The sequence below is a fragment of the Xenopus laevis genome, chromosome 1L (assembly GCF_017654675.1).
Source record: "Xenopus laevis strain J_2021 chromosome 1L, Xenopus_laevis_v10.1, whole genome shotgun sequence".
In the NCBI taxonomy this organism is placed as follows: Eukaryota; Metazoa; Chordata; class Amphibia; order Anura; family Pipidae; genus Xenopus; species Xenopus laevis.
In genome coordinates this window covers 17784467-17811654 of record NC_054371.1, presented here as the reverse complement: position 1 = coordinate 17811654, position 27188 = coordinate 17784467, and the positions used below count along the sequence as shown (strand labels likewise).

The window sequence follows — 27188 nt, the reverse complement described above, 5'->3', positions numbered from 1 at the left end:
TTTTCAGCGGATCCAATGCGATGCGCCAAAATGCAGGCGTCAAGTCGGTTGCTACGTAAAATAAGGTAAGAAATACAAATGTCGGAACTTGTTGCAGCGTTCATCCGGCACAACATGACTGTGGGATGCAGACACAGCATGCAGGTTCTGCATCTGATAGTCATGTTAGACGAACGATGCGACACCATCTGACATTTGTATTTCTTACCTTACTTTCCGTAGCATCCGGCTTGACATTTGTTTTGGTGCAGTGCGTCGGATCCACCAAAAATGCGTGGAAGTCATCTGTGTAGTTCTACCCTTAGACAGAAAATAGCCAGGACATATTTATCACTAAAATGCATCTGTGTAGAAAACATTTACTCTCAGCAGTGTGAGACTTTGCCTTTAATTTATCTTTCTTTGACACCCTAAAAATCAGTAAAATCCTACAAAGTCAGACTCAGCTCACAAGTTTGTTAGGGTTTATCAGTAATACCAACCTTTCTTGGCAAACTCCCTCACAACGGGATCACACAGACCTGACGTGTTTACTTGAGGTCAATCCGGCAAACCTCTAAACGCCATAGAATTTAGAAGAGACGGGGAAACTGGGATTTTGTAGCGCAGTATCTCCACTTAATGGGAACTGAGGGATACACCTCAGAGGGTCCCACTAGAAAGTAAAAAACACAGAGATTTGCAGCAATAATAAACTTTATATAGTAAGTAAGATATGCAATGGGCATTTAATACAAATAGCAATCCTGAAATGGGGTCACTCACTCACAGGACTGACTCACTGTTTTGATTATGGTTCTACAAGTCTCTTGGAAAAAAATGATACATCACATATAGTGATGGGTGAATAAATTCACCTGGCACAAATTCGCTGCAAATTTCCGAGTTTCGGCGCCGGCGAATAAATTCGCTAATCTCCAGTGAAAATTCGCCAGGGTTAAAAAATTTTGGACCACGTACGAAAAGTCGCTCGCTTCAAAATCTGCGCGTGTTAACACTATTTGGATGCCTATTAACTTTAACGCCAGCATCAAAATTGATGCGAGCGACTTTTTGGATGCGTGGGCAAAATTTGACACAGGCATAAATTTTAAATTTTCGTGATTTTTTTTTTGAGTTTTTCGACATTTTGTGAATTTTTCGGGAAATTCGCCAAATTTTAGGTGAAACGGGAGAAATTTGCCCATCACTAATCACATCTAGTATACTAAGCATATAAGCAAAACTTTATTAGGGATCAGAGAGTAAGATATCCATTAACATTTAAGCAAAGGAAGCAGGAATCTTTATCTGCACCAAGCGACTCGGAAATCTCAGAGTTCTCAGAGAGATCTCAGCCAACAAATATACACAGATAACTCTTTATTATGGGCTTTATTGCTGGAACTCAACAGTAGACTCTTTCATCGTAAAGTTTCTCAGAAGTCACTTCAGGATGATGCACAGTACATTCCCTTCCCAGTATTTAATGTATTTACTTCTCTGAAGACATGGACAGTGGTGAATATTACTCACATTTAGGTTCTAGTATTTCTGTCTTCATGTTCAATAGCCCTTCCATCCAGGCATCATATCTTCATATTCTTTGCTTGTGGGACTGTTCAAGAATCATCGGGCAAAGCTTGGTAATGTTATGACTGTTCTTTATGATTTTATGTATTGTAAACCCTAAGGTATCTCTTGTTGAGTTTAGTAATCCCACCATGGTACTCTGCTGCCCTCTAATGGAAAATTATTATATGAATCATGCATTAACCAAAGCGTAAGTAACAAGAAAAGGTACATTTCTTTGATGCCTGGTTCATTATAATTACTATATATTACAGTGGTGTAACTAGATGTTACTGGGCCCCATAGCAAATTCATTTTAGGGCCCCCAATAAATCCAATAAATCCAGAGGTTGTCATGTTTTACCAATATATGTTGGAATTGCTCTTTATTTAGGGCCTCATGGGGCAATATAAATCTCCTGGGTCCCCCTGCAGCTACAAGATCTGCTTCCTCTGTAGTTACATCTCTAATATTTTACAATAATATTTTCATCAATTGTTTCATGACATTAAAGGGGTTGTTCCCCTTTGAGATAACTGTTAGTAATATGTACAGAGTCATATTCTGAGATAATTTGCAATTTGTTTTCATTTTTTATTATTAAAGTTTTTTGAGTTATTTCGCTTTTTATTCAGCAACTCTTCAATTTGCATTAAGCAATCTGGTAACTAGGGTCCAAATTACCCCAGCAACCATGCATTGACTTAAATAAGAGACTGGAATATGAATAGGAGAGGTTTAAAGTGAAAGATGAGTAAGATTTACAATAACAATACATTTGTAGCCTTACAGAGCATTTGCTTTTTAGAAGGGGTCAGCGACGCCCATTTGAAAGCTTCAAAGAGTCAGAAGTAAGATGCAAATAACTATAAAACTATAGAAATTAAATTATGAAAACGAATTGAAAAGTTGCTTAGAATTAGACATTTTATAACATAATAAGCGTTACCTTAAAGGTGAACCACCCCTTTAAGAGAAAAGAGTCAAGGGCAACAATATAACATACACCCGCTCTCCATATACTATTGCACAAATATTAAAGGGTTTATTAAGTCAAAAATAAAAAATCTTGTGTGTTTAGAGTAAATTTGCTGTATTGACATTAAAAAAATGTCAGCTTTTTTATAATTTGTTTCTCACATCTCATCATTATTGCATCTTCCCTTCTCACAGCTTCTCCTACTCATTGTGGCTGCCAATAGAATAAACGCTGGTGTGTATGTTTGTACCTGCTGATAATATCTTGCAAATCTGAATGATGTGGAAATTAGGGGGCCAGAGGGTTCGTATGCCTCCCCCTGCCCACCCCTCTGTATAAAGAGCTACTCCTTATCTCACAGCCTAACGATCTGTAGCTGGGAAGGGAGGGGTTTGTTCATACAGACGCTTCTGAGTGAAAGTCTGATTTGTTTTATGTTATATTCAGATGAAAAGAAATTAGAATGTGACTTTCACTTTATTTGCAATGCTTTGTTTAGTTATAAAATAACAAAAACAAAACTATATTTCATAATTACAACATGTAAATAGTATTCTATATTCAGCACAATCCCTATTCATTTAACTCATGTTCAAAAAAGGGGAATACTGCACCTTTAATACTGGATTTTTCATGCACCTTGATTTCTTTTTTTCTTCCCCTTTAGTTTTCTCTTTTTTATGAATTGAAATACACACACATGCTATGTAAAGTATCCCTGATGATGCAGTTGTATCTTAGTGTGTATGGGTTATATAGAGTACTGAGTATGAAGCCAACAATCTTCTGGTACAGTGAGTCCTGACTCATGTTTTAGTCTGATCTGCATTCAAGCTGAAAGAGGGAGGTTTTTGTTCAGCTCTGTATCACTGTGTGAGAGGGTAATCCCAGCTCTGCTGACAGTAATAATCTGCTGCATCTTCTGCTTCCATTCTGTTGATTGTAAGAGAGTAATCTGTTCCAGACCCACTGCCGCTGAACCTCTCTGGGGTCCCTGTGTGTCTGTTGCTTGCAGCATAGATCAGCAGCTTTGGTGCCTGCCCTGATTTCTGTTGGTACCAGTGCAAGTAGCTGGTGTGAACACTGCTACTGGCTTTACATGTGAGGGTGACAGTTTCTCCCGGTGACACAGAGACATAATCTGGAGACTGAGTCAGTACAATCTGCCCATAGGAACCTGGGAAATAAAAATAAAGAGAAAATTGAAATCGTTAATCAGTGTGTTCAATAAATTATTAATTTTTGCTTCTAGAATCTGAAAATGGAGAAATGGAAATAGTTAATTTAGTTGTACAATACTTTATTGATTTTTGCATCTTAAAATCAGTCACAATATGTGAATATAAAACGAACAGCATAATAAAAGAAACAATCTCTTACCTTGGCTAAAGATCAGGAGGATCCCCAGTAGCAGCAGCAGCAGTAGATAAGTGGGACATGTCTCTATCTATGCACTGTGACACATACAGATCATTAATATGGCACAGGGACACTGGCACTTTTATAGCAGCTGCAGTTTAGCCACACAATGTCTCTATGCAAAACACCAACCAACATTCCTCTCACATCACTGATTTTTAAGGGTGGGTGATGGTTGGTTGCACCTAAACAAATGCAACAAGTAGCAGAACCATGCTCCATATAAGAATACCTGTAGAACTACTGGATGGAGATAAATTATTAATTACAAATTAAATGAATAAAACATAGTTTTGGAAGTACAGTATACAAAGTGCAGTTTTAGACTCAAGTAGATTTTTTTTTACCTAGAATGGAGTGTTTTTTTTTTTATAAATTCCAGTAGCAATTCCAGCCACACAGTCATAGTAAGTGCAATTGTGCTTCAGTTTTGACACAAATCAGATGCAATGCCACAAAGAATATCATCATTTCTAAGGTCCACTGTATTTATTGATACTCTGGAAACTCTGGAGCGACTATCAGATTGTGTCTCTAAGGGTCCCCTGTGTCAATACACACACTTGAGAGTGATTCCTAATGGGAAGTTTTATGGATTCAACGTGGTCAAACACAGGAGCAGCTTTGGATACAAGTGACAATAGTAGGCAACCCAATCAAGACTCACCAGGTTATACAGAAATATGTCAGGCATTCATTGGGCCATTGGGAACTGCAAACCTTTTGTGGATACACAAATAAAGATTGTTTTTAAGAAATTTTTTTTAAGAAATTTTTTTTTGCACAATTTTGAGCAAAATCTCCATGTTTTTTCCCAAAATGCAGATTTTTTTGATTGATGATTCAAATGTGTTGCACCTCCCGTAGTTGCGTCCAATTTACTAATACTAATATATCTGGGAATGTGCTTTGTTGCAATTTGAATGCAGTTGTGCCATATATTTTCAAAATCTGATGTTGCCTTTTAGCTTGTATGTTGTATTAGCTCAATCTCACATGAGCTTTCAGCTTTCTTTCTAGACAGAGGAGAAACTGCACACAGACACTATGCTTATCAGTATGAGATCAGTATTAGTGATGGGCGAATTTATTCGCCAGGCGCGAATTCGCGGCGAATTTGCGCGATTCGCGCCGAGCGAAAATTTGCGGTAAAAATTCGCTGGCGTCAAAAAAAAAAAAATTTCGAAAAAAGTCGCCGGCGTCAAAAACGGGCGCCGGCGCAAAAAACGGGCGCCGGCGTCAAAAACGAGACGCCGGCGCCGTTTCGCGAATTTTTCGCCGTTTCGCGAATTTCGCGCGAAATTCGCGGATTTTTCTGCGAAGCGAAATGGCGCAAATTCGCCGATCACTAATCAGTATGAGAGCTCACCAATTAATATACTTATCTTAACATCAGCCTGACATAATTTCCGGTGTTTGCTGATATCATTTCTGGTGTTTGGAGTGTGGGTGACCTGTTGATACTTGGTAACCCTGGAGCTACTGTCTCTATTGATCTGCCAGTAATTCATCATCATCATCATCATCATCATTTATTTATATAGCGCTGTCAAGATACGCAGTGCTTTACTGCAGTTATAGCAAACAGGGAATAAATGGTGGATAACAGACAAGGATTACAGAGTACAATAGGGTTTACAAACTAAAAGGTTAGGGTACAATTGAGACATTAGGATTGTATAAACACTGTCATTTTTGATACAGCAATGATTAATTAAGGTACATCGAATAGGCCTCTTTAAACAGATGGGTCTTTAAGGAGCGCTTGAAAGTTTGGAAGGAAGGAGAAAGTCTGACAGGTTGTGGCAGAGAGTTCCAGAGAAAAGCAGAAGCCCGAGAGAAGTCTTTTAGACGAGAATGGGCAGAAGTGACCAGAGGAGAAGTGAGGCGAAGATCAGAAGCAGAGCGTAGGTTTCGTGAAGGAGAGTATTTGGAGATTAGAGATGAAATATAGGGAGGGGTTTCATTATTAAGGGCCTTGAATGTGAGTGTAAGTAATTTGAATTTGATTCTAGAAGAGATTGGGAGCCAGTGAAGGGACATACATATGGGAGCAGCTGATGTTGAGCGGCGAGCTAGATGAATGAGTCTAGCGGCCGCGTTTAGAACAGATTGGAGTTGTGAAAGGTGACTTGTTGGAATACCTGTGAGGAGTAAGTTGCAGTAATCAAGGCGGGAGATGATGAGAGATTGAATCAGTGTTTTAGTTGATTCTGAACTGAGATAGGGTCGTATTCGAGCAATGTTGCGCAGTTGAATACGGCAAGATTTTGCAAGTGTTTGAATGTGTGGTGAAAAAGACAGATGAGAGTCTAAGATGACTCCTAGGCAGCGTGCCTGTGTGGTGGAATGAAAGGTGGTGTTGTTTACGGTGAGTGATATCTGAGGGACAGGGGAAGATCTTGGAGGAAATATAATAAGTTCTGTTTTAGAAAGGTTCAGTTTCAGGTGGAGCTGAGACATCCAGGAGGAGACAGCAGAGAGACAGTCTGTGACTTGGGAAAGGACAGAATTAGAAAGATCAGGAGTAGACAAGTAGAGTTGGGTGTCATCAGCATAAAGGTGATACTGAAGTCCAAATGACTGAATAAGTTTTCCTAGTGAAGTTGTATAGAGCGAGAACAGCAGGGGGCCAAGAACAGAGCCTTGAGGAACTCCAACAGAGAGTGGGAAAGTAGTAGAAGTAGAGTTAGAGAAGGAAACTTTAAAGGAACGGTCAGACAGATAAGATGAAAACCATGAAAGAGCAGTGTCCCGAATGCCAGATGAGTGTAGAATGTCAAGGAGGAGTGTGTGGTCAACTGTGTCAAAGGCTGCAGAGAGATCTAGAAGGATTAGAGTGGAATAATGACCTTTAGACTTTGCCAATAGAAGATCATTGGTTACTTTGGTGAGTGCAGTTTCAGTCGAGTGTGATGAGCGGAAGCCAGATTGCAAGGGGTCGAGGAGGGAGTTGTGAGTGAGATGCTGGATCAGGCGTTTGTAAACAAGCCTTTCTAGTAATTTGGATGCGAATGGAAGAAGGGAGACCGTTCGATAGTTAGTGGGAGAGCTGGGATCAAGGGAAGGTTTTTTGAGGATAGGAGTGATTAGTACTTGTTTGTATAATGATGGAAAGGTACCAGTAGAGAGTGAAAGATTGAATAGGTGGGTAAGTGCAGGAGAGAGTGTATCAGAGATTGGGTGGAGAAGGCGAGAGGGTATGGGGTCAAGGGAGCAGGTGGTGGGTTTTGAGCTGGCTAGAAGTTTACTAACTTCATCTAGAGTTGCAGGGGTGAAGGAGTGCAAAGTAGATGTGAGTGGACTGCACGTTGGTCTGAGATTGTTGTCGGACGGTATGCTCCGCCTAATGAGATCGATTTTTTCATTAAAGAAATGAGCAAGGTCTTGGGCGGTAACATTAATAGGTGGAGGAGGTGGAGGGGGGCATAGGAGTGAGTTAAATGTGGCTGTGGCTTGGAGGGCATAGTAGATATTAGATAAGAGAAGTATTGTTCTTTGGCTAATGATAGAGCTCGGTTATAGCAGGTGAGCATGAATTTGAAGTGGATGAAGTCAGGATCAGTTCGTGACTTTCTCCACCGTCGCTCAGCTGATCTACTACATCTTCTGAGGTACCGTGTTACACTAGTGTGCCAGGGTTGGGGTTTAGCTGGCCGGCTGTGACGGGTGGTAGAAGGTGCAAGGGAGTCAAGTGCTGTTGAAAGGGCATCGTTGTAGAGAGAAGCTGCCATATTGGGACAGGAGAGAGTATTAATATGAGATATGGATTGTGCTGATACTGTTGATAATTGTTGTGGTTCAAAGGCATTAAGGTTTCTGTACGTGTGGGTAGAGAGAGATGGTTGTGAAGGTGCAGGTGAAAGCAGTATCTGAAAGGAGAGTAGATGATGGTCAGACAGAGGGTAGGGAGAGTTAATTAAGTTGGATGGGCAGCATGAGTGGCAGAATATAAGGTCAAGAGCATGACCCTCAATGTGGGTAGGTGAGTCGGTCCACTGAGAGAGACCAAATGAAGCTGTTAGAGAGAGAAGTTTAGAGGTGGCAGCAGAAGCAGAGTTGTCAATGGGGATGTTGAAGTCCCCTAAAATGAGAGCAGGTGTCTCACTGGAGAGGAAGTATGGAAGCCAGGCAGCAAAATGATCCAAGAAGGTGGAGTAGGGACCGATATATGACAGCAACACGCAGAGAGATTGGAGAAAACAAACGTATGCTGTGGACTTCAAAAGAAGTGAAGGAGAGAGAAGTCGGTGTAGTTAGATTTTGAAACCTACATTTGGGGGAGAGAAGAAATCCCACCCCACCGCCATGACGGCCATCTGGTCTAGGAGTGTGAGTAAGTGAGAAGCCTCCATAGCAGAGGCAGCAGGTGAAGCAGTGTCTGAGGGGGAGAGCCATGTTTCAGTGATTGCAAGAAGGTGAAGGGATTTAGCTATAAAGAGGTCATGGACTGCTGTTTATTGCAGATTGACCGTGCATTCCAGAGGGCACATGAGAAAGGCAGGGAGGGTGCTGGTTTTATGTGAATTAGGTTTGCAATATTAGAAGTAATTCCAGGGTTCTCACAGCAGGTTGAGTCTATAGACTTACTCCCAGTTCATACAGGTGCACTTATTAAAGAGCATTTTTTATAATAGCACATCAAGGGTTCTGACTTCTGAAACAATGTAGAAAAAAATCCAGCTGATTAAAAGACCTAGAGGAGACAATTGTATTTGGCGACATTGTTTCAAGAGTCAGGAAACAAAACTGGAGAAACACATGCTGCTTTTATTTATTGTTACAGATAACTTTTCCTTTCATTATGCAAAAAGCACTTTTTAGGAGATGATCTCCATTGACTATTATCATTGAATCCCTTAGGTGTAAGTTATCTTTAAATGGGTTGTTCACCTTTAAATTTACTTGTATTGTGATGTAGGGAGTGCTATTCTGAAAAAAATTGCAATTGGATTACATTTTTTTTTATTTGTTATTTCTGAGTTATTTAGATTTTTTTCAGTCGCTCTTCAGTTTGCAATTACAGCAATCTGGTTGGTAGGGTTCGAATTACCCTAGTAACCACACATTGATTTGAAAGAGAGAGTGGAATATGATTAGGAGAGGACCTAAATAGAAAGATGAGTAATAAAAAGTAACATTAATAACTGTGTAGCCTTAGAGAGCATTTGTTTTTAGAAGAGGTGATTCCCATTTGAAACCTGGAAAATGTCAGAAGGAAAAGGCAAAGAATTTTAAAACTATAAAAAAAAAAATAATGACGACCAATTGAAAGGTTGCTTCGAATTGGCCATTCATAACTAAAAGATAACTTAAACGTAACCCAACAGCCCTTCCATCTAAGCAATATATCAGTTATATTCTTTGTGCCTGTTTTGGGACTTTTCAAGAATTACCCAACATAAGCTTGGCAACATGACTTGATTTATGATATTTTTTGGTAAATTCATAGATTCTTTTGCCTTTTCAGTTTCTTGAGTACAGTAATCCCACCATGGAACTCTGCTGCATCTAATGGACAAGTGATTTATTGACCTTGATGATTACATTAATCAGAGAAACTATAACAAGACTTTCTTTTGATGGAAAAAATATTGCTCTTTGTCTAGTTCAGTATTAGTGTCACATTCTACATCCATATTTTCACTTATTATTTCACTTATTTATATAAGTGAGGCTGAGGTACAACAATATAACATACACCAGATCTCCCTGTACTATTGCACAGTTATTGAGCATAATCTGTTTTATTTGATTGTCATTAGAATAATGGTGGCCAAAAGAAAATATTTTGGTAACTATTATCAAAACACTTAACCCATTACATCTCCTCTGTAGGCAGTTTTTTTAAATCAGTTCTTAAGCCAATTTGAATTACATGATGGGGACCATTTTTTAAGGAAGTTTTATGAATTAAGTTTTGGCCTCATTTGCAAAAACTACTACTAACTACTTACCATGCCAATACTCCTGAACACATTGCAGTGGCAGTTAATATGAAGAAGGTGGAAATTTGTCAACTGTGGCAATTTAGCTCAAAGGGGGAACAAATCAGTCCAGTCAATGAACCAACTTGGTATAAAGAGCTATTTTCAATAAACCTGTATTTTTTCACTTATTAAAATGCCTCCCAACCCCTTCTTCAAGTTATCTAATGAATCTGTCAGTACAACTGATTCAGAGAGAGAATTTCACAATTTCACAGCTCTCACTCTAATGAGCTTCTCATTATCTCACAGCCTAACTGGCTGCAGCTTGGGGAATGGAGGGGTCTGTTTATACAGAGGGTTTGTTAGTGGACTGCTGATTTGTTATCATTGAGTTCATATCAACAGACTGTTAACTTCGACTTTACTTTAATTTTAAATGTTTGCCCTGTTTAGTGGAAGCAATCAAAAAACATAGATGGTTCCCAAGTATAATAACAGGTAGAAATATGTTCAGCACAAACTCTATTCAGTGAAGAAATTCTAAAAAAAAGTGTAATGACCGTTTAGTTCCTTTTAGACTTTTGATCTAAGTGGTTTCCTTTTTTCTCCTTTACCCCTTTCAATTTTATTTTTTATGGTTTTTTTAGGAAAAAAACTGCTTAACTGATAATTAATTTGCATCTTGTTATTACATAGGCACCAACATGTTTGTCATAATAAAGCCTGAAGGAACCTTACAACTGTCTTTATGTGTTATATACCCTGCATTGTTTAAATTTACCAGGCAGCTTAGTATGCATTAGCATTAGTATGGTAGCCTTACTGCTATCCCTGGTGGATGTGAAGTCTTAACAAGCATGTTAAAAAATAGAAAGACTGAAATGCTAGTATATTAAACAGTATTGACACCAAATCATGCAAAAATCACTTCATGGATCATTTAAAAAAAGAAATGTAACATTTTATATCCATGTATGTAGCTTTCAGAATGAGTTCTGCTTGCTAGTGTGGAGGACAACATATATGCCCATGAATTTGAAAGTGATATCAAACAATTAATGACAATTTTAGAACAAGGTGAAATTGTTTCTAGTTGGCAAATGCTAAATACTGTTGGCTTCCAGTTTTTATCCAGCTAATATCAAGGGACACCACATTTAGTCAGTATAGCGACAAAATGAAGCAAGTCATTACTAAATATTGGCCATTGATCCAGATGGACCGGTAATTTGGGAATTTGTTTGCACACCCACCTCTGTTTTGTTATAAATGTGGTCATACATTAAAGGACATTGCTCTCTCCTTCAGATCCAAGATCCAAGAGCAAAACATTTAAAGGAATAATTTAAAGGTAAACCTGAGATTGGCACATACCCTTGTCTAGGGTGTAGTTGCTGTTCCTCAACAATTAAAAGCGCTAGGATTAATCACCGGACCAAAGAAAATAAGATTAACATTAAATGCCATGCTACTTGTAACTCCATGTATGTTGCGTATCTATTAAAATGCCCGTGTGGTATGGGGTATGTTGGTCAGACCAAAAGAGAGGTCAAGAAGAGAATCCAGGGACACAGAGGGTACATAAACATTTTGTTGGCACCCTAAATCTAGAACCGATGCCAAGCACCCTGGTCTCAGCTCGTGCTTCTGCCTGTAGCAACCGCCTTTGGCCTCGGGAGGAGCCCTCAGCTACTCAGGTGCCACCAGGTCTTAAAACGAGAGGTGCAAGGCGAGGGGTTCTAGACAGGCAGAGGGGCACAACTGTAAGCAAAATCTTTGGGCAGAAGGTCATTGTACAAGGCATGAGGCAAAAGAGTAGTCAGATCAGGCCGGGTCGGGGCAGGCAGAGAATAAACATAGTCAGGCAGGCAAGGGTCAAACCAGGAGTCAATCAGAGGGATTTAGCAGAAGAGGTAGTCGGATTTCAGGCAGGGGTCAGGATCCAGAAGTCAGAATAGTCAAAAAGCCAGGCAGGGGTCGCAACAGGAATCAAGAATCAAAATACAAAGTAGCTAATCTCTCAGAAGCACCAGGAACAAACTCCTATAACAGGCAATCTGAATAAGTGCTTTGTGGCTTTAAATATTTTTAAATTTCACGCCACTGCACGCTGATGTCACACGCCAGTGCACATGTGCAAATAAATCGGGAAGCGGCATACCGCAAGCGCCTTAACTATCCCCTTTTTGCGACCCAGAGGAGCAGCGTGGCTGGCGTCCCGCCCGAGGGGGCTGCAGGCGTCCCTGCAGACCCCCTCCCGCTAGACCACCAGGTACATTTGTTACACATTTTTAAAGTAAAAACGCAGACTGACACACAAATTTCTAGACCCTTTAATGAATTTAAACATAACCCAATGCAGTTAAGGCGGTGCGAGCTAGAAGAGATTGCGACGGACAAAAGAGGTGGTGACAGACATGGCTGAAGGGAAATGGATTAAAAGGCTAAATACACTATCCCTGGATGGGTTAAATGATTTTAGGAGCTTTAAACCCTTTTTTATAACCTTTTATTCTTTTGATCTTGCAGGTCTTGAATATCCAATACACCAGCAGCATAGATGAATAAAGTTAATGGTAAGAGATTTAATGCTGGTGTTATGTTATGTGCGGAGAACCTTTCGTATTTTCAAGGATGGCAAGAAACATTGTCCTCCCAACAGATAATAAATTAAATTATTAGCATTTCCTGTATGCATTTGTTTGCTCTACTAAACAGTTTGTTCTCCCCCCTCTGCTTGATATGGATTATCTTGCAAAGTCATGGCGAAAAAGATGAAAAGAGGACAATTCATGTCATTTGTCCTTTATTAATTTAGTTACCCCTCCGAATGTGTCCTAAACCCAAAAATGAGATAATAAGGCATTTATGTCCCCTGCATCTATTCTTCATTATTTAGGCCCAATGTTGCAGTTGTAGCTTTAGGGATTATTGTCATGGAGCACAGTTTGTAAATATACCAGGATTCAATTTCGCGAATTTATTAGTCGGTGGCGAAACGTGGAAATTCACCACATTTTTCACCCATCACTACTGTTACCAGCTTTACATGAGACGGTGACTGTTTCTTCTCTTAACATAGAGACATGATCTGGAGTATTGTGCACCTGGGGTTGGTAAATGATGGTAAATGAGCCCCATCACCTGTGGCAGCACCATCTGCCCATTGGAAGCTGAGTATATGTCTTTCTGTTTTCCAGACAAACTGTGCAGCTACTTTGGAAAGTTAAGGGACTTCAAGTACCAGAATTGGCACAGAGTAACTCTGTGAGCTTAAAGCTGCTACTGGAAATGGTTCCTACTGTATGTGCCCAATTGAATGAGCTTATGTCAAAAATGTAGCTCAGAGTGAGATCAGGATGGGGATCATTTTGGGAAGAGTATTTTTGCTAAGAGTCTATATCGCAGGAGCTGCCATAAGAGTAACAGACCCCAACAAAGTCAAACTTTAGACTTTTCCTTATGCTAAACAATTTCAGTCCAACCAGAAGCCTTAAACAAGGAAAGATATATATTAAAGCTAGGCAAGTTTCTTATAAATTAATGTGAAGTGCTTTGTAACTTGCTGGCACTATATAAGTAAATGATGATGATGACGAGGATTGAAGGACTGAAAGGGAAAACATTCCTTCCTATTTCCTTCCTATTCTTCTGGCAAGTATGTTCTTTTCTCCTTTACAACTATCGTGTGGTGGCACATGGTTTTTTCCCCAGGACAGGGACAAAATGTAAGAAAATATGTATCTAGAGTCAGTGTGAATCTCTAGGTTGTAAAATATTTGAATTACACAATTACAATTCTTTTTTATTTGTCAAAAGAAAAATAAGTCAAGTAATCCATCCATGCAAGTTTAACTGAAAGATTCCATTCTAGAATTCCGGAACCAGTGTTTAGATAGGAAGTCGTTTAGCATAAGCAACAATTGATGGCACTGTTGTATCACTTATGGAAAGGTCTGTTTTCCCCTATCTTACATACATGTTTAAATATCCAAACAACTATCAATTACTGAAACATATATGTAACAACAATTAAGATACTAACATTATACATAATTAACTAAAAACATATAATATGGGATACATATCAAATGTTCTGGAAAAAAATATATGTATAAAACAAATCCCTATCCATATATAAAAAACATTATATTCCTGTGATCTGATGTAGCAGCAACTCGATCCTCTTTACAGAGACTTTAATAATACCAGTTATTTGAAGCTTTCTAAAATTTACATTTCCAGATCATTAAAGAATGAGACCTTTGAAAATAAGGATATATCTCCAAAATTCACTTTCCATCATTCATATTTATTAACTTTGCCTGCCATCTGTCCCTATACACACAACTAAGTCTTTAAACACAATATATGAGAATATAGCTGTTCAGCAAAAATCCCTTGGGAAACTCCTAGATTTTAGATCCTTATACTATAAAGTATTTTATTCCTATTTGTATATATATATACAAATTATAGTAGCACTTGTAGTAAAACTCCCTCAATGTGAAAAAGCTACAAAACTTGAGGGCATAATACAGAGCTCTGAAGAGCAATGGGGTAATAATTTAATTGGTCGTACAGTTTCTGGATATTGTATTGTTTTTGTCCAAAACACTTGACTATTTCTCATGTGAGAGAGCTTTGGGAGGATTTTTAAAAAATCTTTAATCGAAACCCTGTAAAACCTCGAGCTCTTAAGTCTGTGAAGGTTCTCATTCATCCAGGTCATGGTATATCTATATTAATAAGTCAAATCAACTGGATTTGTTGTATTTTTCTTTTTCCTTGGAGACATTTCGCTAGTTATCCAACTGACTTTCTCAGTTCAGAATGTTCTGTGCAAAAATATTTCTGGTTTATATACCTTGGAATTTTTCTGTATTTAGCATGATCTTTTTAGTAAAACTAGCATGGGGTCAGAGAGCTGATGGAGGTATGGTGTTGATGGTATTAGCATGATTGGAGCTATGACGTGTTATTAAACATTTAAGGGAGAGGTACTAAAACAGAATTGTACCTCTGTTCAAACTTGATTTTTTCCGTTTTAACATATATGGCTTTTTTGACCCCTCTTTTGAACCAATCCTTCTCCCTGTCCAGGAGGTGAACTTGATAGTCTTCAAACGTGTGTCCTTTTTCCTTTAGATGTAGGTAGGAGCTCCAGAGGAGCTGACACTCCTGTGCTGGGGCATACATTTGTGTAAAGGTTGTTCGGTTTTTCTTACATATAAGTCTGAGCGTTCCTCACTGCACTGCATACACCATGTCACTAACTCTTAAACTCAATAATTCTTTTGCTTTGGTATTGGGTCTTTTGGATGAACCAGTTGTTGCCTCAGTGTGTTGCTGGGTTTACATCAGACCCTTCAAAGTTTTCTGACACCCCAGAAATATATGGGAGAACCAAGTTCTTTTGTCTGTCTTGCTTTCCACCTTCACCGGTAGCTTTGGTTTTGTTCTTTCTCCTTCTTCCAGTGTTAACAAAGGCCCAGTCTGAATACCTGCATGTTGTAAGGGCTCCTCTGAGGTGTTTTAACTCTTTTGCCTGAGCCTCTTTGCTGGTGGTGATTGTATATGCTCTGTTTGTAGTGTTCTGATAACCCCCAGTTTATAATCTAATGGATAGTGGGATTCAAATAGCAGGTACTGGTCCATGTGGGTTGGTTTCCTCTAGACTTCTATTTCCAACTTTCCACCCTTTCTGAGTTCAAACAAAAGCCAGTGTAAACTTCATGTTGTGGTCCAGTGTGTTGATGTGTTCAGTGAAAGTCTATCCTTCTTGTGTGTGTGTATTTTAACTCAGGTATCATTCACATATCTGAACCAATGACTGGATGTCATTCCTTTAAAACTACCCAGAACCTTTCTTTCCTCCATGTAAAGGTTTGCCAAAGTGGATGAAACTGGTGATCCCATGTCACAGCCATATTCTAGATAGGGCCTTGCCAGTGCTATGTACAGTGGAAGAATAAGTCACATCTCCTGCAAATCTAGGCCCATTTTAATACAACTCAATACCTTGTTTACTATTGAAACTGCTGGCAGGCATTGCTGGCTAGAGTTAAGTTTATTATCTACAAGAACTCCAGGTCCTTTTCCATTATGGATTTGCCTAGTGCAGTCCCATTACGGCTATAAGTGGCTTGCATAATTTTACATACCAGGTTCACAATTTAGCCACCCAGATTGGCAGTTTGTCAAGATCCTGTTGCAAGGATGCCACATCCTGGATGGAATTAATTGGGCTGCACAGATTTGTGTCATCTGTAAATACTGATACATTACTTACAATATCCTCCTGACCCAAATACTGAGCTCCGAGGGACCCCACTAAGAACCTTACTCCAAGCAGATAATGTACCATTAAAAGCCAACCTATGTACCCCGATCCTGTAGTCAGTTTCTTATCCATGGGCAGTAGACTTTATTAAGCCCAACAGACCTTAGTTTAGAAAGCAGTCATTTGTGGGGCACGGTATCAAATGCTTTGGCAAAATCCAAATAGATCACATCTACTGCCCCCCACTGCCCAGCATCTTACTTACCTCATCATAAAAATTTGTCTGACATGACCTATCCTTCATAAAGCCATGCTGATTTCAGCTGACAATACCATTCAATAGGACAACATTTTGAATGTGATCCCTTAACAAGCCTTCAAATAATTTGCCCACCACGGATGTCAAACTTACTGGCCTATAATTGCCAGGCTGAGATTGTAATACCTTAAATATTGGAATATCATCAGCTTTCCTCCAAGCTTTCCTCCAATCTATAGGTACCATACCAGATGAAATTGAGTCTGAGAAAATCAGAAATAGAGGCCTAGAAGTAGAGGTCTAAAAATGAACTAAGCTCTCTTAGAACCCGAGGGTGTATTCCATCTGGCCATGGTGCCTTGTGCACATTAATTATTAGTAAAGCTTTATGAAACATATCCTGAATCAGCCACTGACTAGATTGGGGTGGGTCTTGGAACTCTCTATTATCTTATTGGGTCTGTACTCCTCTATTGTATAAACTGAAGAAAAGAACTGGTTTAGCACATTTGCCATTTCATTAACTATTACAACCATACTGGTTCCATTATTTATAGGAGCCACACTCTCAATCCGCATCTTTTTACTATTAATATACATTAAAACTTTTTGAGGTTAGTCTTAGCCTCTGCCACAATGCCTCCCGGATTGCTGTTTGACAACATTTATTAAAGTGTTTATATTAATTAAATGCAGCTTCTGTCCCCACAGACTTGTACGTTTTAAATGCCTTTATCTTCATTCCTATTTACTATACTTTTGTATTAAGCCACATACTGTAGGTTGGTTCTTAGTGCTTCTACCTTTACTTCATAAGGGAATTTCTGCATTACTGTTAATTGTGCCAATGAAACTTTATTAGCACTGTAAGTCTAGTGGAAGGGGAATTTTGAAACTGCAATCAATTTTTATTTTTGCTTAGATTGCTCAGAAGATCACTGGCATTTCTATTATAGATGTTATTATTGAATCACATGTGGGAGACACAATGCTGTAAATTGCATGCTTTGAGTCATTTTCATATATTTTAGCAAAATACCTTTAGTAAAGCTTAATCATTTTTACCCATGTTAAATTCATCACAATGTATACTTTCCACAATATGTGTTTTTCTGGGGTTGTCTTATGTTTTGGGTTTTATGCTACAGATAAAATGCAGGCAGTGTGTTTTGATTCTAAACACACTGCCGGATTTTACCTTATTTATTATTAAAAAGCTCAATTTAATAGGTTAGGGTAAAAACTCGATAAAATTAACGGAAACCCAAATCGCTAGATTTTTTCTGCCTTTTTCCTTTGGATTTTTCCAAAAAAGTCTAAAATGTCTGGATTTTCAGGCTAATTCCAGTGCAGACCACAGAAATGTCTAAATAGGATAGGAACCTCTGCCATTGACTTATGTACAACTTCGGCAGATCTGAGATAGTGGATTTTCAGATTTAGGCTTTTTGCTGCATCGAGCTTTAACAAAAATGTAACCAAAAAAAACCCCGAAAAATTCAAGTTTTGCTCCAAAAAACGTAACCGGAGATTAGTAAATAAACCCCTTAGTGTCGCAAATATTAGATTCTCAACTAGTACACTTTTTTTTTGAATGAAACATAAAAAATAATTAGTACTTTTCAAGTGATTTTTGATATGTTTTACACAGACCTACAATTTTTTTTGACATAATAGGCAATATTTCCATTTAATCAACCACTGGTCACCCAGGTGGTTTTGTCACATTTATATGCACTGCAACTCCCAGCATTCATCTAATAGACAAGTAGAATATGATCTGTACTGAACAGACAGAAATAATCTCCCACTCACCCCACATATACTCCCCACTGTGCATTTACAGTATCATTATACAGGTATGGTATCCAGAAACCCATTATCCAGAAAGTTCAGAATTACGGAAAGGCTGTCTCCCATAGACTCCAAATCAAATAATCCAAATTTTTTAAAATCATTTCCTTTTTCTCTGTAATAATAAAACAGTAGCTTGTACTTGATCCCAACTAAGATGTAATTAATCCTTACTGGAAGCAAAACCAGCCTATTGGGTTTATTTAATTGTTACATGATTTTCTAGTAGTCTTAAGGTATGAAGATCCAAATTACAGAAAGACCCAATATCTGGAAAGCCCAAGGTCCCAGGCATTCTGATAACAGGTCCCATACCTGGGGAAGCAGCAGCCTCTCAGTGGCATCTACATTCAGCATAACTGCAGCTGCTAATTATAGGAACTAGGTTTTTGTTCAGCTCTGTATCACTGTGTGAGAGGGTAATCGTAATACTGCTGACAGTAATAATCTGCTGCATCTTCTGCTTCCATTCTGCTGATTGTAAGAGTGAAATCAGTTCCAGACCCACTGCCGCTGATCCGCTCTGGGGTCCCTGCTCCTCGCCTGGTTGCCCAGTATATTAATCTCTTCGGTGCTTTCCCTGGTTTTTGCTGGAACCAATATATTAAACTGTCTCCATCACTATCAACAACACTGCTACTGGTTTTACATGTGAGGGTGGCAGTTTCTCCTGGTGACACAGAAACATAATCTGGAGACTGAGTCACCAGAATCTGCCCATAGGCACCTGGGAAATAAAAAAATAAGAGAAATTGGATATCATTAAAAAACTGTTTCATAAATAAAATCCCTCCCAGTGTGATGGTGTAAAGAAGGAACAATTTCTCACCTTGGTTAAAGATCAGGAGGATCCCCAGCAGCAGCAGCAGCAGTAGATCAGTGGGATAAGACATGTCTCTATCTATGCACTGTGACACATACAGATCATTAATATGGCACAGGGACACTGGCACTTTTATAGCAGCTGCAGTTTAGCCACACAATGTCTCTATGCAAAACACCAACCAAAATCCCTCTCACATCACTGACTGTCTGTGTCTATACTAAACAGGAAGCAAAAAATATAGAACCCACTGGGGTTGCGGTTTTTATTTTGCATAGAAACATATTTCAAAATTAGGCTGTGTTTAAATGTATCTGTTCTTTACCCCTTGCACTTCAGGCACCAGTATTTACAGTATTTACTGTGGACAGTACAAGGGGATGTTTGCAAACACTAGATACAGCTGTTTCACTGGAGAGAACCCTGCTAACTTGCCTATAGTCATTTCACACAATAAACTAACCATTTTTGCTTCAAAGGCAAAATACATTTTCAAGGATACCTACCGAAAACCTTCTCTTGGGAGGTGCCAGGAGCTCCAAGGTTCCCCTGGAAAATGGAAAGAATAGGGACAATACTTCACTCTCATGATGAACACCAAGAATGAAGCCAACGGACCCCAAAATCGATGCCTGGTAGACATTGAAAATATTTGGTTTACAAATTTACATGCATAGTAGCTTTAATTTTGCTGAACCTGACAGTTTGTGGAATTCAGTTAGGTGCAGTACAATTGCTTCAAGACCATCGCCCCTTTACAAATGCAATGTCCCTGCATTGTGGGGGAAAAACATGGCAATTATGCTCCAAATTATACTTTGTTCACTGCACTTGCAGATGTGCTTGTGTCCTCATGACTCTATGTAAAACAGTAACCCACATCCCTCTCACATCCATTTAAGGATTCCTGCAATTGCACTTCAGATTCCATCAGTTCTGATGCTTGTTGTCAAAATGACATCTATGTCTATTTCTTTAGGCACTAGTCTGTGGCTTGTAGGCTGACCACTGTGGGAACCCTGAGCCTTATTTCTTAATTACTTAGAAACCCTGAGAGCTAGTGCAAACCAGAAATCAGACTTAATTTACAGACTTGTTAGGGTTCATCAGTACAGTAGTAGATGATCCACCAACATGAGCCAAATATATATGCTGTAACAAAAGTCTCATTAACTGCCCATTCCATGTTCCCCTTTCCTTAGATTCAAAGCTACACAATCATGGTGACAGTATCTTCCCTTTACTTTCATAAGGAGTATTTATAGAGTAATGTGAAGGGTTCACAGTGAACAGACACAAGCTGCTATGTACTCACACTTTGCCCCCTTTATTGGCTGACCTTCACTTTCCCCAATAAATACAGGGCTGTCTGCTTTAGGAACATCCAAGTAAAGGAGAAGGTAGAGGAACTCCAGCAGTGTTACTGCAAACAACTTTTTATTCCAGGCAGTGGTAAACACAACATGTTTCGGGTTCAAAACCCCTTATCAAGTGAAACAAAGGGCATTGAACATGTTGTGTTTACCACTGCCTGGAATAAAAAGTTGTTTGCAGTAATACTGCTGGAGTTCCTCTTCCTTCTCCTTTACTTGGATCATTTGCAGCAGTTGCAGCACAGAGCAACTATTAAGGAATTGGACGCATATCATTTGGAAAAGCTGTGCTAACCACCATTCCCCTCTTCTATTTGCTTTAGGAACATAAGTGAATGCTCTCCCACCCATACCTATCCCTTAATTTGTGTCTCAGCAGCAGGAACAAGGTGCCAAGAACCCTTTATACTACCTGATTTTGGATATGCAGCCTACCCGTGGGCAAATCTAAAGGAATTACAATAGAAAGTATAGTATTTATAGCTACAGTAATGTGATCTCCAAAAGAAACATTTAGAACATCTGCCTAATGGTGGATTCCCAACTCTTTTTTCCACATCAGTAAAAATCTGAACCATACATGGCATGTCACATACATTATTAATCTATGTATTAGGTATTAAAATGATAAAGTATCAAACTATTTTCCTAATGTATCTCACAGAAATACCCACACAATTTCCTTTGAAATCGGCACTATACACTGTCTGTGAATTTGTGGAAAGCTGTGTAGCACAGAGAGTTGCCCCCAATCCATTTAATTTCTGAAGCATTGAGTTTGCTAGTTTGTACAGTAACCTATTCAGCTCAGCATTAGGTATGTGTGTTTGAATTTACCCACTTGTCTCTGACTGGTGAGATACAACTTCCAGTACAGTGTATGTTACATAGGGATGTAGCGAACTGTTCGCCCGCAAACTTCGACCGTTCGCGTCCGCCGAATGTTCGCGAACGTTTGGGAACGTTCGCATTTTGAGTTCGCGTTTGATTCGAATACAAGTCGTTCGACCATTCGACCATTCGAATTCCTTCTACCGCTAAAAATCTAACGATTTCCATTCGTTCGAACGATTGTAAGCATTCGATCGAATGAAAATCCTTCGATCGAATGGCTTCGATCGTTCGATTCGAATGAAAATCCTTCGATCGAACAATTAAAATCCTTCGATCGTTCGATTCGAACGATTTTAGCGGGTGTTCGAAGTTCGCGAACTGTCCGCGAACGTTCACATTTTTTGCCGGTGTTCGCAAACGGCGTTCGCGAACACCAAATCGGCAGTTCGCTACATCCCTAATGTTACACAGGATTACATGTATGTTAGAGTGAAGTCTTCTGAAATCAGAAGGTATTTACTTGTCTCATGCCATATACACAGCACTGCCTTGATACTAAAAATGAGAGTTTTATTTCTACCATAAGGCATCATGGGCAGAGACATGCAAATCACTCCTTTATGTCCCTTTTGCAAACTATGTATCCAGAACTGCTGGTTTAATAGCACAGATACAGCCTAATGATTCAGAGCCATAAATCTAAACATGCAGACAGTCTGTTTCCATCTTGTTAGATCTCATCAGTACAAAATATTGGAACATGGCTTCTGAGGGGAGTAGGACTTGGAGAATAGCAATATAGAAAACTGAACCTGGTTAGGGTGAAGAAGGCGAAAATGAGCCAAAAAGACCTTCACAAGCAATTACATGCAACATACACGCTACTCTCCAAGTTCCAAATTGCATCTATATGCAGCACAACTGCAACTGCACAACTGCAACTGACTGACAAATTTTTGGGGAGGTTTTTGTTCAGCTCTGTATCACTGTGTAAGAGGGGCGACTGCTTGCCCAATGGATCAGCAGTTTTGGTGCCTGCCTTGATTTCTGTTGGTACCAGGCTATATAAAACAGCTAATTGATGGAAGGCAAGAGTCAAGGCTCTTACTAGAAATAGAGTCATGAATTACTCCAAGCTACAAAAGAAGATGGACCTGTTGAAGTGCAAAGAGTGCAAGTAAAGTGAATACATATGCAAGTAAAGATCACCCTATACAGTGTACTCTGGGTGATGTGTATAATGGGGTTGTGATGCTGTAGTGGTGGGTCATGGCATATGGGGTGGGGCTATGACATGGCCATTGGTCGATCACCATGTCAAACATAGGTTATCGTGCACAGTTTTCCTAATTTTGAAAAACGGGTATGCAGTTTTGACCCGGACAGCCCTCCAAAAAACCCTAGTTTCTAGTGTATTTTAAACCAATTTTAAATAATTCTATTTTGATCTTTGATTTTAGCTTGTTTTTAAACTATTTGGTGATGACTATGTGTGGAATAGTAATATGATAAAGATGGACCTGTTGGAGAGAAATGAAGAACGATACATTGTACACTGTGTAGGGTGATCTTATTTGCATGTATGCACTTTACTTGCACTCTTTGCACTTTTTATGAATCATTGATGCACCCTTTTCAGTGGATAATGTACTTATTATTATGGATATATATTTAAAATGTACTATAACTTTGTAAGGTGTGTTAAAATGCAAAGTTTTGTCTCAGCAGATGAACACTGGCAAAGTTTTGCCAGCGAGGACATTTCGTAGCATTACTTTCTTCCTAGCAAACTAATAAAAAGTATTATATTGATTCTTTGTGACTACATTAACCAAAGAGTAAGTAACAAGAAAAGGTACATTTCTTTGATGCCTTGTTCATTATTATTACTATATATTACAGTGGTATAACTAGATTTTACCGGACCCCACAGCAAATTAATTTTATGGCCCCCAACATATCCAGAGGTTTTGCTGTTTTACCAGTATATGTTGAAATTATTCATTATTTGGTCCTCATAGGGCCCTGTATACTTCCTAGGTCCCCCTGCAGCCACAAGGTCTGCTTCCTCTGAAGTTACACTTCTAATATTTTACAATAATATTTTCATCAATCCTTTCATGACATTAAAATAAAAGAGCCAATGTAAACAATATAACATACACCAGCTCTCCCTATACCATTGCACAAATATTAAAGGGGTTAAAAAGTCAAAGTTAAAAATTATTGTTTGTTTAGACCAAATGAAGTAAATTTGCAATATAGACATTAAAAAAAATCTCTGATGTTTTATAATTTTTTTCTCGCATCTCATCAACTTCCCTGCTTGCAGCTTCTCCTACTCATCGTGGCTGCCAATAGACATAACGCTGCTGTGTATGTTTGTACCTGCTGATACTATCTTGCAAATTTGAATGATGTGGAAATTAGGTGGATATATACATACCTCCCCCTGCCACCCCTCTGTTTAAAGAGCTACTCCTTATCTCACAGCCTAATGGGCTACAGCTGGGAAGGGAGGGGTTTGTTCATACAGACACTTCTCAGTGAATAGCTGATTTGATTTATGTTATATTCAGATGAGAAGAAATTAGAATGTGACTTTCATTTTAAAGTCATAAAAAATAACAAAAACAAAAACTGTATTTCATAATTAAAACAACATGTAAAAGTATTATATATTCAGCACAAGCCCTATTCATTAACCCTTTAGTTTTCTTTGTTTTATGAATTTAAATACACATATGCTTTGTAAAGTATCCCTGATAATTCAGTTGCATTTTAAGGTGGCCATAAACAGGCCGATAAAAGCTGCTGACAGGCCGAGTCGGCAGTTTATTGGCCCGTGTATGGGGCCCCCCGATGGGTTTCCCCGATCGAGATCTTGCCGAAAGTCGCCAGATCTTGATTGGAAGGGACTAAAAATCCCGTCTGATGGTGGCCACATCTGTTCGCGGATGCGGTCCCGCGATCCAGGCCCTAGGGCCCATGATCGGATCAGCCCGATATTGCCCACCTCAAGCTGGGCATATCGAGGAGAGATCCGTTCGTTTGGGGACATCGCCAAACGAGTGGATCACTCCATGTGTGGCCACCTTTATTGTGTATGGGTAATATAGTATAAAGTACAGAGTATGAAGTCAACAATCTTTTGGTACAGTGAGTCCTGAGTTATGTTTTAGTCTGATCTGCATTCAAGCTGAAAGAGGAAGGTTTTTGTTCAGCTCTGTATCACTGTGTGAGAGGGTAACTGTAACCCTGCTGACAGTAATAATCTGCTGCATCTTCTGCTTCCATTCTGCTGATTGTAAGAGTGAAATCTGTTTCAGACCCACTGCCGCTGATCCGCTCTGGGGTCCCTGTGTGTCGGGTACTTGCCTTATAGATCAGCAGCTTTGGTACCTGCCCTGATTTCTGTTGGTACCAGGCTATCCGATTTTCTCCTTTGCTGTTAGTAACATTGCTACTGGCTTTACATGTGATGGTGACTGTTTCTCCTGGTGACATAGCGACATAATCTGGAGACTGAGTCATCACAATCTGCCCATAGGAACCTGTAAAAGTATCAGATAAAATGGAAATAGTTTATTTAGTTGTATAATACTTTACTTATTTTTGCATCTTAAAATCACTCACAGTATGTGAATGTAAAATGAACAACGTAATAAAAGGAACAATCTCTGACCCTGGCTAAAGATCAGGAGGATCCCCAGTAGCAGCAGCAGCAGTAGATAAGTGGGATAAGACATGTCTCTATCTATGCACTGTGACACATACAGATCATTAATATGGCACAGGGACACTGACACTTTTATAGCAGCTGCAGTTTAGCCACACAATGTCTCTATGCAAAACACCAACCAACATCCCTCTCACATCACTGACATCAGGGCCGGACTGGGAGTTCAAAGCAGCCCTGGCAAAAACTGTGAAGCAGCCCACATACATACATCTGCCTGGCAATAATCCCTAAACATAAAGACTTTGCACTGTAAAGTGTATGGTGCACAGTGAAGTATTCCTAATCTGCTGTGCCACATACTTGCTCACTTAAGCGTATAGCAAATATGTAACTGCTGTACAGCTCTTGGCAAAAATGTGGTGATCAAAATGCTTGTCACTGCGAGTGAAGCAACTGTTTTTCACTGAGAAATTATTTCCAAGCAATTAATGGTGTGTTTGATGTTGCAGGGCTTCTTGACAGCACTCTGAGTATTAAAAATGCTACTTTGTCCCATAGTCCTTAGACACTTGCAATAAAACGAACTCAGTTGACATTTAACAAATGTTTTGCAAGGTATATATTATTTATTGCAGGAATTTAGTTTATTCATCAGAACAGAGAATGTATTTCTATTTGTGCTATTTCTCACAATGGCTGCCAAAGTTCGCCATAAAGTAAAGGGGCTCAGTTCAAAGTTCTCCAAAAACTTGGAATGATCTAAAATAGAAAGGAATGGTGAATGTCTACTGCATTTTTTAAACTATAATGCCTTCACCATCTTCCTTCATACAGGGCCACATAGCCAGTAGACAACATTATTAAACTTGAAAAACTTACAGAAGTGGCATATAGTATAGTATAGTGTAGTAAATAGAAGCACAGTATAGCTCCACTATTTAAATAAGGACTGTGGCCCTACAGGCCTTACAATTTTGCTGAAATCTTATAGTTCAACACCACAGGCTAAAGGGCTGCAAATTTGCAATATCATACAGGCTTTTAAAAACTCTCAGAAAACACAGCAATTGATGTAGAAATAATCACCAGTACCATAAAATTGTAAAGAATTCTGCCCAAGGCTGAATCTTTTGCTAAGAGAAAATGCAGAAACATTTCCCTCCACCTCCAGCGGCCGCTTATAGAACAGAGAGGACCCGTGCAGCCCATTTACCCTATAAGCAGAGAGGCCCTTCAGGCAATTTCCTGAACTCACAGATGGCCAGTCCGGGCCTGACTGACATTTTACGGTGGGTGATGGTTGGTTGCACCTAAACCAAATGCAACAAGTTGCAGAACTGTGCTCCATATAAGAATACTTGTAGAATTACTGGATGAAGATCAATTATTAATAAAAAAAAGAAATTGAAAATAAGAAGAATAGCATATGCTTTTGCAAGTACAGTATGTAAAATGCAGTTTTAGACTTTTTTTTAGCCAGAATGCAGTTTTTTTCCCACCAATTCCAGTAGCAATTCCAGCCACACAAAGTAGTTTTGTCTTCTAAAATTATGGGTGGTGAATCCTAATGTGTGCAATTGTACTTCCATTTGACACAAATCAAATTCAATGCCACAACATTTTCAAAGCCTGAATTTCATCATTTCTCAGCATCAAAATAATACCTGCACTATTGTGTTTAAGGGCCACTGCACATATTGATACTCTGGAAACTCTGGAGCGACTATCAGCTTTTGTTTTCAATATACACACACTTGAGAGTGATTCCTAACAATAAATTTTATGGATTCACTGTGGCCAAACACAACTATACGGCAGTGCCAGGAGCAGCTTTGGATACAAGTGTCAATAGTAGGAAACCCACTCAAGACTCCCCAGGCTGTACAGCATACCTCCCAACATTTTGGAAATAGAAAAAGATTTTCCACACTGCATGCGCCAACATTTTTTTGCCCACAAACATTTTTGTGGTCACACCCCCTAATTACCATGTTCATTTTACACTATTTGGCAGGTTAAGAAAGTTTGAACACATTTCTGTGGTTTTTATGTGTTATTAAGGTTTTGCTAATAAAGGTGAATCGCCCTGAGCTGCAAGTCATAGTTTCCCCAAGAGACCTGCTTATCTTAAATTGCTACAATTGTCTCTTTGCTTATCCTAATTTGTTACAAATGTATCTAAGTTCACCTGCCATGTATT

At 39.1% G+C, this 27188-nt stretch overlaps 2 gene segments (V, D, J or C); both read right to left on the bottom strand.

Moving 5' to 3' along the window:
* LOC108697575 overlaps positions 1 to 27188 on the bottom strand; it is a 321745-nt gene that overhangs the window by 194458 nt on the left and 100099 nt on the right.
* LOC108705715 lies at positions 2701 to 19275 on the bottom strand. The segment is given in 2 exon segments: positions 2701 to 3708; positions 19106 to 19275. Coding segments are annotated over 2 exon segments (375 nt in total).